Source organism: Curcuma longa, chromosome 11, assembly GCF_044706935.1.
Source record: "Curcuma longa cultivar G26 ecotype Majalengka, Jawa Barat chromosome 11, ITB_CL_G26_1.1, whole genome shotgun sequence".
NCBI lineage: Eukaryota > Viridiplantae > Streptophyta > Magnoliopsida > Zingiberales > Zingiberaceae > Curcuma > Curcuma longa.
This window is the reverse complement of record NC_133871.1, coordinates 8078252-8091998: the sequence shown is the minus strand read 5'-3', so window position 1 is coordinate 8091998 and position 13747 is coordinate 8078252. Positions and strand designations below refer to the sequence as shown.

General features: G+C 31.7%; 1 protein-coding gene across 1 annotated transcript; it reads left to right on the top strand.

Annotated features, from left to right (window-relative positions):
• Positions 1-2247: 2247 nt before the first annotated feature.
• On the top strand, positions 2248-11836 carry LOC141840637 (uncharacterized). Its single transcript, XM_074728685.1, has 13 exons — positions 2248-2381; positions 3148-3371; positions 4911-4980; positions 5980-6176; positions 6262-6337; positions 6465-6545; positions 6616-6695; positions 6945-7071; positions 7880-7939; positions 8727-8777; positions 8855-9013; positions 10790-10922; positions 11398-11836. Exons 2-13 carry the CDS (start codon positions 3199-3201, stop codon positions 11565-11567), a joined length of 1377 nt encoding a protein of 458 aa, XP_074584786.1. The 5' UTR covers positions 2248-2381; positions 3148-3198; the 3' UTR covers positions 11568-11836.
• The last annotated feature ends 1911 nt before the right edge of the window (positions 11837-13747 follow it).

The following is a 13747-nucleotide window of genomic DNA, read 5'->3' as shown; positions in this document are numbered from 1 at the left end:
TTTTTATTATCTAATTAAATAACATAATTTTATTTTAAACATTTTAACTTGTTGAAGGTTGAGAAAAATGAAGTAGTAAATTTAAAAAATATATTGACCATATATTTTTGACATTAATTTTGAAAAGAAAAAGAATTTTTTTTACTCTTTTGAATGAGAAAGATTATATCTAAAAAATTTTGATCTCATTTTGACAATTGTTATCTTATAAAGTTAATGTCGCTACAAATATTAACCTGGATGAACATCCCATATGTTCTTTCTTTAATTCTTCAGTTGCGGAAAGTCAATACAGTTTAATTTTAAAAATTTTAAAATATTGCAATTAGATAGATTGGGGTTAAATATTAATTAAAATAACTCAAGTCTTAATAGATCTCACATTAAAAAATTTCATGACTTTATTCATCACTGACATCAATCCCGGTGATACACTGAAAAGATACTTAACAAATTGCCTGTGACACAAAATCATATAGAAGAAGGATCAAAATATAGAGAGCTTGCCCAGAGGAGAAAAGTTCTTTACTAAAAATGCCTGCCTACTGCATCGGCACCAAGCATTCCAATGCCGGTCGTCGTCTCCGTTGAACTCCATTCCATGCATATAGAGCTCATGAGTCTTTTGCTTGCTTGCCGGTTTTGAAGTTTGTTTAGCCATGAATATTATTAGCAATAGTAGAGATTTGAATTGTCAATTTGTTACTTGACTTTGTTAACTCTTTATTTTTATTTTTATTTAAATATTTTTTATAATAATTAGTTTGATCTCACTTAAATGTATAAATACGTAATTTTCTTCAATGATTATCACTTGACTTTCTTCAATATTCTAGTTGCTGTCTTGATCGGATTCGTCTTATGCCATTTTCTATGCGGTCCTTTCCCATGAATTAAAAAATAAAAATTCAGAGTTAAATAATATTAGGAAAATCGATCTACACGCATAAATCATATCAGGCAAAAGTAGAAAAAGACACCTTTTTTTATAGGGATAATATATTATTTTTTAATGAAAATATCGCTCTACATCCGGAAAATTAAAAGCGTTCGGAGCCTTAAAAAAAACCTTTAAGATTTGAATTTGAAATCTAATCATTACGGATTCCACTCCGTAATTATAGATCTCAGAATAAAATTTGATTTGATATTTTATATGTCATACGAATTAAAAGAATTTAAAATTTAATATTCATATTATAACAACTATAATTTTATAATTATTACATAGTTGTAATAATTATGATTTCGTAACTGTTATAACATAAATGTTAACTCATAAATTTTGAGAGATCATAACTTTTAACTCAAATTAAACCATGAGATAAATATATATATCAAATCGAAACTCGTTTAAAGATCTACGACTATTTATGAGGTAAAATCGATAATAATTTGATTTCAAATTATAAAAATATCATTTACATCTTTTTGAAAATTTTGAATAATTTTAATCAAAAGGAACATCTTCTTGACTTTTGTTCAAATTTTTTTTTCATATTATAGTTGCTATAACTATATAGCAACTACTAAACTATAGTTATTACAATTGTGTGATGACTCAATTATGATACTTACAAATTTCATAGTTGTTAAAATTATATAATAGCTATAATTTCATAGTTATTAGAATTGTCAATTATGATTTATAATATTATAATAATTATAATTTTGTAATTGTTATAATGTATCGGAGGATAATTATATTATTTTATAAGAGAATACAGCATTTTTATAATAAAAAATTAATATACCCCCTCGATGATTCCATAAATAATGGAGCACATTTATTTTATTTTTACCCAATTATATTTCGAGTTTATCCGATAAGAAAGTCGAAGTTTGTACGTCTGAATTAGTCAATGAATATTCATGTGAAAAGAAAGCATTCCAACTTCCCAAGAGGTTAGGTTTGAACTTTTTTTTTGAAAAAAAAAAAAATTCTGCGGACGCTCACACCAGCCGCTCTCTGCGACTTATCAAACGACTGGGCGTGACCCGGAAGATAATATCCAAACGTTGGTTGGCGGCACGGGGGTTGTGGAAGAGGAGTAAACACGTTTGATTTGAATGGCGGAAGCCCCGGCTGAGTGGGTGGTAGGATCTGGATCATTCGCGTAGATCTGAATGGCGACGAGCCGAATTGGAAGAGGTTCTTACAGTAAACCTTCTTGGAGAGATCCGCCGGGAGGAAGGGGAGGTAAAGACTGGAGGTTTGTACGCTGCGAAAAGAACAACGGCGCCGTTGCTTGTTGGGGGTCGATCTTCCTTCCTTCTTTCGACGCAATCACAAGTCTGCATTTATACTCCTTTAATTCTCTCCATAGATTACTTCTTCCACGCCGCGGTTAGGGTTCGAAATTTCTGAACCCGTCTCAGAGGTAGGCGCCCGACTCCTTTTTTTTGCTTCGATGTTATGCATTTCTTACACATGCTTGTTTGGTTCTTGGTAGATACTCTTTAAGTGCTTATCTTTGTGGCCATGGGTTCTGTTGCTAGTGGAGAATCTACAATCTGTGAAAAGCTACTTTTTTTTTTTTTTGCTATTGAGGATCCTTAAACCTACTCATTCCTTCTAATAAGTTCTTTTTTGTTTCCCTGTTTCTGTGGTTGATAAGTTGGTCCTGGTATTGTGTGTCATCCGCAAGAAAAGTATCGTCAAAACTCTGAGTGAGATAAATTTTCTTCTGTAACGAGGAGAGAGTACATGATGCAAGACGGAAATTTGATGGATTTACTTTCTTTTAATCTCAGTTTGATTGTAGGTTCACATTAATATAAAATTGGGCTTAGAATTAGGTCTAGGAATCAGTTGGAACAATCCTTAGCTAGGAAGGGACGTGCAAAAACAATTTTCATTCTTTACTCAGTATTTAACTCTCTCAAATTTCCTCAAATTAACTTGAGCTCTGTCTTTTGTTTTTCGAGTGTTCGTGCATGTTTTGCATTATTAATATAATCTAATATCTTTTAGGTCAAAAAAGCTTTGTGAAAAGCTTTACTGATTTTGTCTTGCATAACAAAACCATGGAGGCTTAACAACTTAAATATATGGTGATGCGTCTGTGCATAACTATTATTTATGAATGTTTCCCAATTATATCTAAATTTCCAAGCAATTGATTATATCGTTTTTCCTTTGTGTAGGGAATCTAAGAATTGCTTTTTTCTTGAGGAAAATTGTCCTTAAACTTTACTATGGTTCATCACTCAACTACTGAGAACTTGTCAGAAGAAGCACAAAATGCTCGGCCGTTGGGAAGATTAGCTACTTTATCATATGGTGTTGGTCACATGCTAAATGATATCACATCAGCATGTTGGTTTACTTATTTGTTGTTGTTCTTGACAAATATGGGATTAAGTCCAAGGTAATAGAATGATGTTCCAGTGTTCCCTTTGCTCAACTTTTTTGTGGATTTTTTTTTATCTTTCCTTTTTCTTTCAATTAGTACTTGCACATTGACAGAATAAAGTCACTTCGGTTAGAATATATTTTTGTCATCACTAAATTGAGTATGTCATATAATTTGTTGTTACACCTAAATGTGCTATGTTCAATCCATTTGTTTGTTATATCTGCTACTTTTGATCTTCATTCTTCTTCATTCATACTGATTGTAAAAGCATAGAAACAAGTTATTTATGAACAACTTATGGCAATCACTGATGGTTTATTCCTTCTCTTTTAGATTGACATGGCTTCTTGTGAAATGATATGACTGTAAGAAAGGGGGGGGGGGGGGGGGGGGGGAATGAAGTTACATCATAATGAAATATATAAGAGGGTCTTGTAAAGTTTTCCATAAGTTTTGTAGTGCCATATACTCATTGACAATCGTAAATATAACTTCATTTCCTTATCCCTTTATTTTCTTATTATACTTCTTGATCTTTAATTTCTTCTCTATAGAGCCATTCATATTTCTGTCTCCTTTCATTTCTGGTTTTCATTAATGAAGGAAACCAAGCTTCTGAAAATGCATTTGGTTATTCTTGCATGCCTGTGGTGGAAAAGAGATAGAGATGAACTTTGATTGATTTTAGTGTTTGAAGAGTAACACATGCATGTGATACACAAAATTTTGGGAGAGGTGAAAGACTACCCAAATGATTCAACTATCAATGGTTATTAGAATCTCTACATGGCGAGGGGAAGGTTGGAACAAGAATATTCATAAAATCAGGATTAAGATTTCAACCCATGTCGAAGTTTCAATTGTTGATTGAAATAGTATAATTTTGGTATGATGTCAGAGTGTTGATACATGATGAAGGAAAGAAGGAGACAAAGAAGAAGAAAAAGAAGAGAACACAAAACTACATACTAGGGACATGCTAAAGTTTCAGTCTTCGATTGGACTGGCACAACATTGTCCCCGTATTGTCTTACTTGACATGCTTTGGCATGCATCAAAATATGACAAAATAAGTTTAGATGAGTTTTATTTCTTAATACCCTTTCACTTAATAATGAAAATAAGAATACAACAATTAGATAGTTGATTAAATTAATTTTTATCGACACAAGAAATGCACGAGAGACTACCCACGTTGATCAACATTGAGTTTTGTTAATTTACTAATGCAATACGTTTTGACAGTGATTACCAGCATGGTATTATATTTTTTAATCATGCATATGATTAATAGGATTCAGCTTATGACTAAGAAAGTAATTGAAAGAGATGTCAAATTTGTTTGGGCTTTGAACAACTGAAATAGGGAGTGTCTCATGTTAGACAAAATTGAAACCATATAATGGTTTGTGGATATGTTGCCTAATGTCACTAATGCATCATCTTAATTATTCTAATTTTTCTTTACCTAACAGACACTTCCAAATTTTTTTGGGTGATCAAGACTGAGAATAGGTATGTGATATGTAAACCAATTTTTAAATATTACAGGGATGCGGCAACTGTCATGCTATCTGGCCAGGTTGCTGATGCCTTCACCACAATATTTGTAGGCGAGCTGGTATATATATATATTTTATTTTTCCAATAGACATGTGAGATTTATATCACAAGTATAATAGCATTCTGTCTATAAACATACTGTGTCAAATTCTTCTATTAGCTTCTGATCAAATTTCTGAGCCCTCTGTTCTATGTATAATCTTTAGTTTCACTATAACTTTAGCTATTTGTTAGTTGATTGTTTACAGATTTTGATTGTTGAATAGATGACGTCTTCTTCATACAATATATCCATGTATAGGTTTTCAGAGTTCCCTATATTCTTTTTTTTTCAAAATAATTTTAGAGTTCCTTATATTTGTAATGCTAAATTTCTTTGTATTATTATTCTGCTTGCAACGAATTGGCACAATTTCACATCTGATTTGTTTCTTTCCTAGTGATTTAATGCAACTTGAGTTACCATGAACCATAAACATATCAAAAGAAACTCATAAATGGGATTCACCTATCTGAGAAATCTCCTTGACAATGAATTGTGTTTATATGACAACTTTGGGCTGTTTGATTAAATGGTGCAAGCATTTCTTTGTTTGATTTACGAGGTAACTGACCTATAAAAGCTAATTTAACAGGTTGAATTTGAACATGAAAGTGAATAGTTAGAAGGATAAACTCTCTCTTAAATTTCTTTAAATGATATTATCTCATTCCTTAAATGATAGTATTTGAGTCCATATCTGCAGCAAAAAGAATTTTAATGCGTGAGGTCATCATACCATTGTCATCAGTTATGTTTGTCCTAACTGTTTAAGGTCAGCTATACGTTTAGACAATTTTTAACTCATGTTGTCTAAGCCTAATGCAACTATAGCCTTTTTCCTACGGGATTGGTACTGACATTAATAGCCTGCTAAAATCTTATAGAGAAACTGTGGTGAAAGAAAAGCTCATAAGCGTCTAACTCTTCTAGCATACTAGCTTGAATTGGGCGATTTCTAAATTTTAATGAAATACAATGTGACACTTTTTCTGAAAAGTGTATTTGTTGCAACAGATAGACCGCTATGGGCATTTCAAACTATGGCATGCTGGTGGATCATTATTAGTGGCTGTCTCTTTTTCATCAGTTTTTGGTAGCTGCCTTCCCTGTAAAGTTATGGGCAGTAATTCCACTACATTGCAAACTATTGGTTACAGCACCTTTGCTGCAATCTTCAATGTAGGCTGGGCTGTTACGCAAGTTTCGCACATGTATGCTCTTCTTGGAAGATTCTTTTTAGTTATCTATTGTTCTGTATCTGAGTGTTTATCCATGGTTTTTCCTCCTTTTTTCAAGGTCAATGGTGAATTGCATGACTCTTAATCCAACAAGTAGAGTTTCGCTTGCAAGTTGTCGCAATGCCTTCTCAATGGTTATATGCCTTTTATTGTCTCTTGTTTATTGAGTGTCAAAGTGTCAAACTTCTGCAATTAGTGATCTGATGCTAGATATGGTTCAAATTACTGAAAACCATTTGTTTCAATTTATTGTCATTGAAGGTGGCCAATCTTAGTCTTTATGCAATCGCATTATGTGTGTTCAGTATCTATGCTAAAGACTCTGTTGATATCACGATCCAGGTAAGTTCACATTGACTCTCAAATATTGTTATTTCTCTCTTTTATCTTATATCTCCTTTTTATTGTACAGTACCATTGGATTGCATACTCGTCCATATTTTTTGGATGTTGCTTCGTAGTTGTGTTCCTTATTGGAACCAAAGAACCAAAGTAAGTTTTTTTTCTATGTTCCACCCATCTTCTATTACAATTATTCTGTAGTACCAGTTCTTTCAGCTGTTGAATTGTACAAGTTCAGTATGAGGTATACCAAACTGTACAGTTCGATGTCACCAAAATTTGTGATAAACTTGGGCTGCTACCTACTTCAGACGATTTTAACAAACTAGCTAATGTTTGCATAAACTCTACATGTCGATCTTAGAGACTTAGACTATGTGTTTCATTTTTGTCATGCAGATTGAAACTGCAATTTAAATGTAGAAAGCTTTCTGGTATCTCATGGACCCATTGGTTTAAGAAAATTCTCTATTATCAAGTTGCCCTTGTGTATATGCTCACCCGACTAGTGACAAATGTTTCACAGGTAAACATGTTTCCATTTGCTAGTGTGTTGTCAATTAAGATTTGAAAATGAATGTTCTATTCTTCTTGCAGTTGATTTCTCATGGTGGTGGGAGCTTATGATTTGTTCAGATTGTTTTACTATGTTACTTGTTATATTATGAACACATGTAGCTAACCATATTTAGCTATGTAATTGAAAAAACAAAAGAAAAATTCATGTTGGCCTGCTTATAATTTCATATTTTCTTGAATTTAAGAAGAATGAGTAAGTTGGAGTGGAAGAGGAATAATATAATTCTATGGTAGAGGTGTTATGGGGCATCCACCTAATATAGTCTAACAATTCATCTTTTTGATAATGTTATATTTAACAAAGCAAGATTTTTCTTTGCTTCTTTCAATAAAGAATTGTTTCGTGGGATATATTTTGGCAATGCAAATTTTTGGAAGCTTCTGCATGAACTTGCAAAATTAGAATTCCCATTTTATTTGCAATTGTTTGATATGGTCTCTTTCAACATTGTTTTTTCTCAAAAATGATATACAAATTCTGTTATCACATATTTCTTTCATTTTCATGTTCTATTGATGCATGCTTTGAGTGGCCAATCTACTATATTAACCTAAAACATCTTCAACCTATGAAAATTCATCTTAGTCTTTATGCATAATTTCTGTTATCAGATTATACATGTTCTGAAAACCATCATTTTGTGATTGTTAGCTGTCAAGAATGCATTTGAAATCCAAATAAAAGGAGTTGGTTTCTCTGATTTTATGATTTGGTTGGGGTTTGCAATGACATTTAGAACATCTTTTTTTGTCAGGCACTTCTTGCTTCTTATGTCACAAATGAATTGGGTATGGGCCGTTCATCAAAGGCATTGGTAAGAGATAAAATACTTACCATCCACTTTAACCAATTATGTTGACAATGCATGTGGATTAGTATGTTTATGTATCTATGTAATTCTAAATATCAACATTTTTAGTTGTGATTCGCTACTCTCTTGTCCCAATAGCTGAGCTAATTAGGAAAGGATCTGGCCATACATTTATGATCTCTTACTTCAGGATAACATTCCTTGCACAATTAAGCTAGGTCATGGTTGGATATAAGAGAAGAATTAGGTAATAACCAGAGAGAAAACTAGAGAATTAGCACGTGAATAACAAAGAAAAGTAAGGAGAGCAATTTCATGACCTTAGCTCTAGTTTCATGTTTAGATTTGACTAGCTGATCACTTATCTTAATAGCATTAACTATTATGAAAATGTCCAACTTTTAAATTTATTCATTAAGATGCATTAAGGGTTTATTACATATTTGGTTATCGTAATAGCATAGACTATTATGAAAATGTTCACTTTGAAAATGTCCCTTCCAGAAAAATAGAGGAATAAACAAATGACAAATAAAGAGAGAGAAATCTATGACGAGACAAGAATTTTAATGCATCATTTGCAATGTCTTAAACATGAATAAATTTTCCTTTGGGGTTTATTACATATTTGGTTAGTTTAAAATGAATAGTAAAACTCTACTTTTATGACATGGATTATTTGTAGAAAGTACTTAGTTGTAGATTTTTCAAAAGTTTCAATATTAATTGGAATTTTTAGTAGATTGTGCTCATGATTATAAATTCTAATCTTTTCCTCTTTTAATCTCAGGTTCCTGCCATAATTTATATTTGCAGCTTTCTGGTGTCTGTTGTTCTTCAGGTCGATGTTGATATCTTTTGCAAGCGTTAATAATTTAATATTTCTAATATCAAGAGTAAAACGTGGAATTAATGCAGGAGATTAGATGGTCTGGATTGCGTCTTAAGATCTTCTTTACTGCTGGAGCCATTCTGTGGATCTTTTCTGGGGCAGGAGTATTTGTTCTTCCTGGCAGAATGCACAACCTGATGTACCCTCTATCTCTGATCATTGGTGCTGCTAATGCTTTGATGATGGTATGTTTATTGCATTACATGGCACAAGAGCTTCAAGTTGCTTGTCAAATATTTACTTAAGCCCAAACTAAACTATCTGACAAATCCATCTTTATATCATTTTGTACATCATATTGGTAAAGAAAAAAAGAAAAAGAGGCTCCTTTATCTAGAAGAGGTTGTTTGCCCCAAATTGATGACTTGTATGGAGAACCAAAGTATATATTTCAATTAACGAGACTGCAGTCAACATAGTGTTTCATTATTCCTTCTTTTTTGAAGGTGAAGTAGGAAATTCTGTCCAAGTTAAGCCCAAAGAATTGGATTTTGAAAAGAAAATCTAAGGGGAAACCTCCTATGAAAACTATATGATTTGTCATTCCTGGCATATCAACCGAAGTAGCACTACTGGTTTATTCACTAGTCACTAACCATCTCAAGATAGAATCCTGACAAGGTTGACAAACAGTCAACATGATATCATCAACATAAACAACACTCTACCACCATTCTAGAAAGAACAATTATCCATTGTGAAACATAGACTCTTCTTTTGAAAGTTCTTACTTCAGATAATTCACTGTAAACAAAAGCATTATTACTGCTCATTTGATGTGTCTGTACTTGGTTTGAAATTTGGTGTTGTCTAGTTAGTATCAAGTGAGATATAGCATTCTGCACCGACATGCAGCACAATGGTCGATGTGGTTTGAAATATATTTGTAGATTGTCTTTTGAAGTTTGCATACTTGTAACTCTCCCTAGCTCACTATTTGTTGGGACAGAAAGTAGGGGAGAGAAATTTTAGTGAAGTGAGGAAGATAAATTTTGTAAAATGTTATTTCTTCGGGAGAAAAGTGAGGAAAGGTTAAACACCCAACTTTTTTTGAACCTATTAAGTTTTTTTTTAAATCAACTTTTTTCTCTCATGAAATTACCTATCTATCCCTTCTCCCTCTAAACTAAAACATCATCAACAAGCCCATTCAAAGTCAGTGTCAGCTTCTCAGTATCATGTGATCTATTCCAGTGGAACAACCTATAGTTGCCCCCACATGAAGTGCAGACTGTTGATATTGTTGAATTGATGGAGTTTATTCCATCTCAAAATGAGTACTCACTTTAAAAGGAGACAGTCTCTTAGTAAATATAGACCATGGGAGACTCAATCCCCCCATGCCCTTCCATGTCACGTAGGTATGAATCTAACTTTAATATGTTGCTCAAGTGGGCTGAAGTCCATATAATTCCAAAATGGCTAGCCATTTAGGAAGGAAAATATCTTAATATATAGACGATACAGATTTCTGGTCCATGCCCATGAACTTCAACAATTACATTGGGAACCTTATATATGCATAATGGATTACTGACTCACACCCATGATAATTACATTAGGAGCCTCAAAATCGAAATAGTTAGAGACTACATAGAGAAAAACAATTCTTGAATTGCTAATACTAATTAATCCAACTTCTAGATACAACATTGTAAGTTAAACTGCTTATGATCTCCATACAAATTTACATTGAATGTACATTGTTAATTCCATAGTAGTTAAGCTCTTCTTTCTCATCTATGTCGACCTTGACTTTCAACCTTTTGATATTGAATTTTAATTATGTTTCAATGCTTCTTAGAAGCTGCATTTTTTTACTTAATGTAGTTTTCTATTTAAAGGCTCATGCTTTCCTTTTATATATTAGCTTTGGGATTGTAAACTGAAGTTTGGTTATACTATAAACTCACTTATGTTAAAGTTGTCACTTGTATCTACCTTTTCTTTTTCTGAGGCAGGTTACTGGAATTAGCATGGAAAGCATGCTGGTTGGTGAAGATCTAAATGGAAGTGGATTTGTGTATGGATCACTAAGTTTTGCTGATAAATTATCGTGTGGCCTTGCTTTATATGCTCTTGAGTCCTATCAAGGTAAAATGATAAGCAAGTTACATTTGTGATCATGCTATATTAATTGGTCCATATGACCCATCAATTGCTTTTTCTCATTGGTAGTAAGCTTGATGTTTTTAGCTTCATGATTATCAGACTGATGTATCTTCTGTAGACTTTTTTATAATTATGTCAAAATGTTGAAGAATACTGCTTTAGCCTTCAATTGCAATGTCTTGTTCATTTTAGGTTCTTTCTTGTAGGATCCCATTTTTTTTCCCGTGAGTAACTTTTTTCAATTTCATCTAACCATCAAAGCCTCCTTCATTCTGTTTTTCTTTATCAGATTGTTGTCCTTTTCTAACCATCAGAATAACTTGTTGTTACTATAAGATTATCTCTTTCAAGTTCATCTTTTCTGTTCTTATTCAATTTGCATCTTTTACCAAAGGAAAGAAATTCCTTTCCAGTTTATTAATTAGATCTAAACTGACAACAACCCTTTTCTCTTCAGAATCATCTGATCTGGTGGGGAAACTTGGCAACGATATCAGCTACTCGGTAACAAGGTATGGCCTGGGAGTGATTCCTGCAACTTGTGCTCTTATTTCTGCAATTATCACGTATACCATGAAGCTACCTGACGGCCGTTCAGTCACACTGGCTGAACCGCTTCTTGCATAATTTAACGCGGAACGAAATGGATGTTCCATGCACGCGCAACTTTGAATCTCTCGATTCATGAGTTGATTTCGAGCCTCAAGACCATCTGTTTCATGCACATGCACCAGTTGTTTCTTAGTTGCAACAAATAGAACATCAACAATATGTTCCTAAGATTCTACTGTGCAGTCTAACATCATATGAGTTGAAGCCATTCAACTCACCCCTTTGTAAATGGTGATGATGCCAAGGTTTAAAAAATCAACGTGCAAATAATTTTTTCTGGATTATTTGTTTTTGACTGATAGATAATGGGTAAAAAAGATTTCTGTAAAGATCTAGTGATGCATAGATCTACATTGTGTTCCAATTTATTCAATATGCTTCAGTTTTTTGTGTTAACAATTGAAACTATTTTATGTTGCCTTATGCTTACATTTAAATTAATACTTAGTGTAGTTTTTATTCTTTGAATAAAATTTGCTCGTTCTCAATTCAACTCTTTTCTTGCTGGTTGATTGCTGCATATTTTTTTAATAGCCTAAGTATCCATGTCGTCCGATTAATCCTGGGGTGAGCGGCGATTGTATTGTTTATAGTGTCATTAATGTGATGGGAAAAAAAATATTGTTCTTTCTCATCTCTATATATTGTTCTTTCTCAAATAGTCACAAATGATATTATCATTAGTTCCATACCTTTAATCTTTATAAAAGAAAAACAATATTTCATTAACTTTACATGAAAAAATTTATAATAATTCACTATAGTGGGCTTTTACAATTGTAAAATTGGGATACAAATGATAATTTATTTTATTTATAGATAAAAATAACAATTATAAAAAATAATTTTTGCATGTAAAACATGTCTTCAGTGGATGACCCCTAATCATGGTAAAAATTATTATTATTTTTTAAAAATAATTTTATTATTTATTAATGCTCTTTGCTATAGTGAATTTTTTAAATATAAGACGAAAAGTTCTTTGTAGAGATACGAATTATATTTAATTAACTTCTTTATAATTTGGATATTACCCTCTCTACCAGCTTTTCCATGAATTGCATATTGTTCAATCTTAATATGAAGGCCAATTTCAAACATTTTGATTGCCATAACAATGGATAAACTAATTGTTCAACAAATTATAATGATTGATCTAGAGAGTACCCCTTCTAAAATCAGTGACTTTACCTAAACATATTCTTGACTTTTAAGTGAAGAATTTTTATATTTTCACCTAGAGGCATTTTGATTGTCATTGTTTTTATAATTTAGATATTTAATTTTTACGATCTTATTAATCTTGGAGATAATCAATTCGACTTTATGAAAATTTTTCATAGATCATTAAGATAAATAAAAAAATAATAGACATTTTAACATCGTAAAATTTTCAAATTCCTAATGTACCTTGGGTGACATTTTGATTGTCATGTTCAATAAATTAAAAATGATTGATTTAGAGGAAGGCCTTCTAAAATCAAGGGTTGAAGTTAGTTAAATATTATCTGATTTTCACTTTTTCACAGATTTTGCAAAAAAAATAATTGCAACATAAGAAAATATGAAATTATTATAAAAGTAATTTTATTTATTCAACACATAAAAATATATCTTTTTAAAAAACAAGAGAGAGTAAATAAATATGTGTAATTATTTGATAAGAATAATCAGATGCAATAAGAAAAATAATGTTGTAAAGATAGAGTAATTATGTGTTACAATCTTTACCAAAAAAGGTCATCTTCATTTTTGAAGAAAACCATCCTTATCCTCCTTAAAAATTCATAAAGCATTTACATTTAAAATTGATCAAGATGTTTGGGCAATTTCTTTATTTATTTTATTAAATTGATGTTAAATACACAGAAAAATTAGTGAATCATTCTTACTCATAAATTCATTTTCAATAAATAAACATATAAAATAAAAATAAATATTTCTCCATTTGACAAATTAATCCATCATGTTAATTACATGATAAATAAACGAAATAAATAAAACATATTACAAACGAATTTCTCCATTTAGAAGTTTGATAAATAATAAAAACAAATTATTCATGCTAATAATATGAGCCCTTCGAGGCTACAAGCATTCATTCATTCATTCATCTTGGCTCGCTCATTCATCGGTACCCAAAGCATATTGCATAAGTACTTGGCCGCAATTGGGAAGTGGTTGATCCTTCAAAA

What these genes read in the sequence shown, in the direction of transcription:
- LOC141840637 (XM_074728685.1), top strand. Translation starts at nt 3,199, where the DNA reads ATGGTTCATCACTCAACTACTGAGAACTTGTCAGAAGAAGCACAAAAT. An exon ending in GTCGCAATGCCTTCTCAATG is followed by an intron (nt 6,338 to 6,464) that starts GTTATATGCCTT and finishes TTGTCATTGAAG; the next exon opens with GTGGCCAATCTTAGTCTTTA. An exon ending in GCCGTTCATCAAAGGCATTG is followed by an intron (nt 7,940 to 8,726) that starts GTAAGAGATAAA and finishes TTTTAATCTCAG; the next exon opens with GTTCCTGCCATAATTTATAT.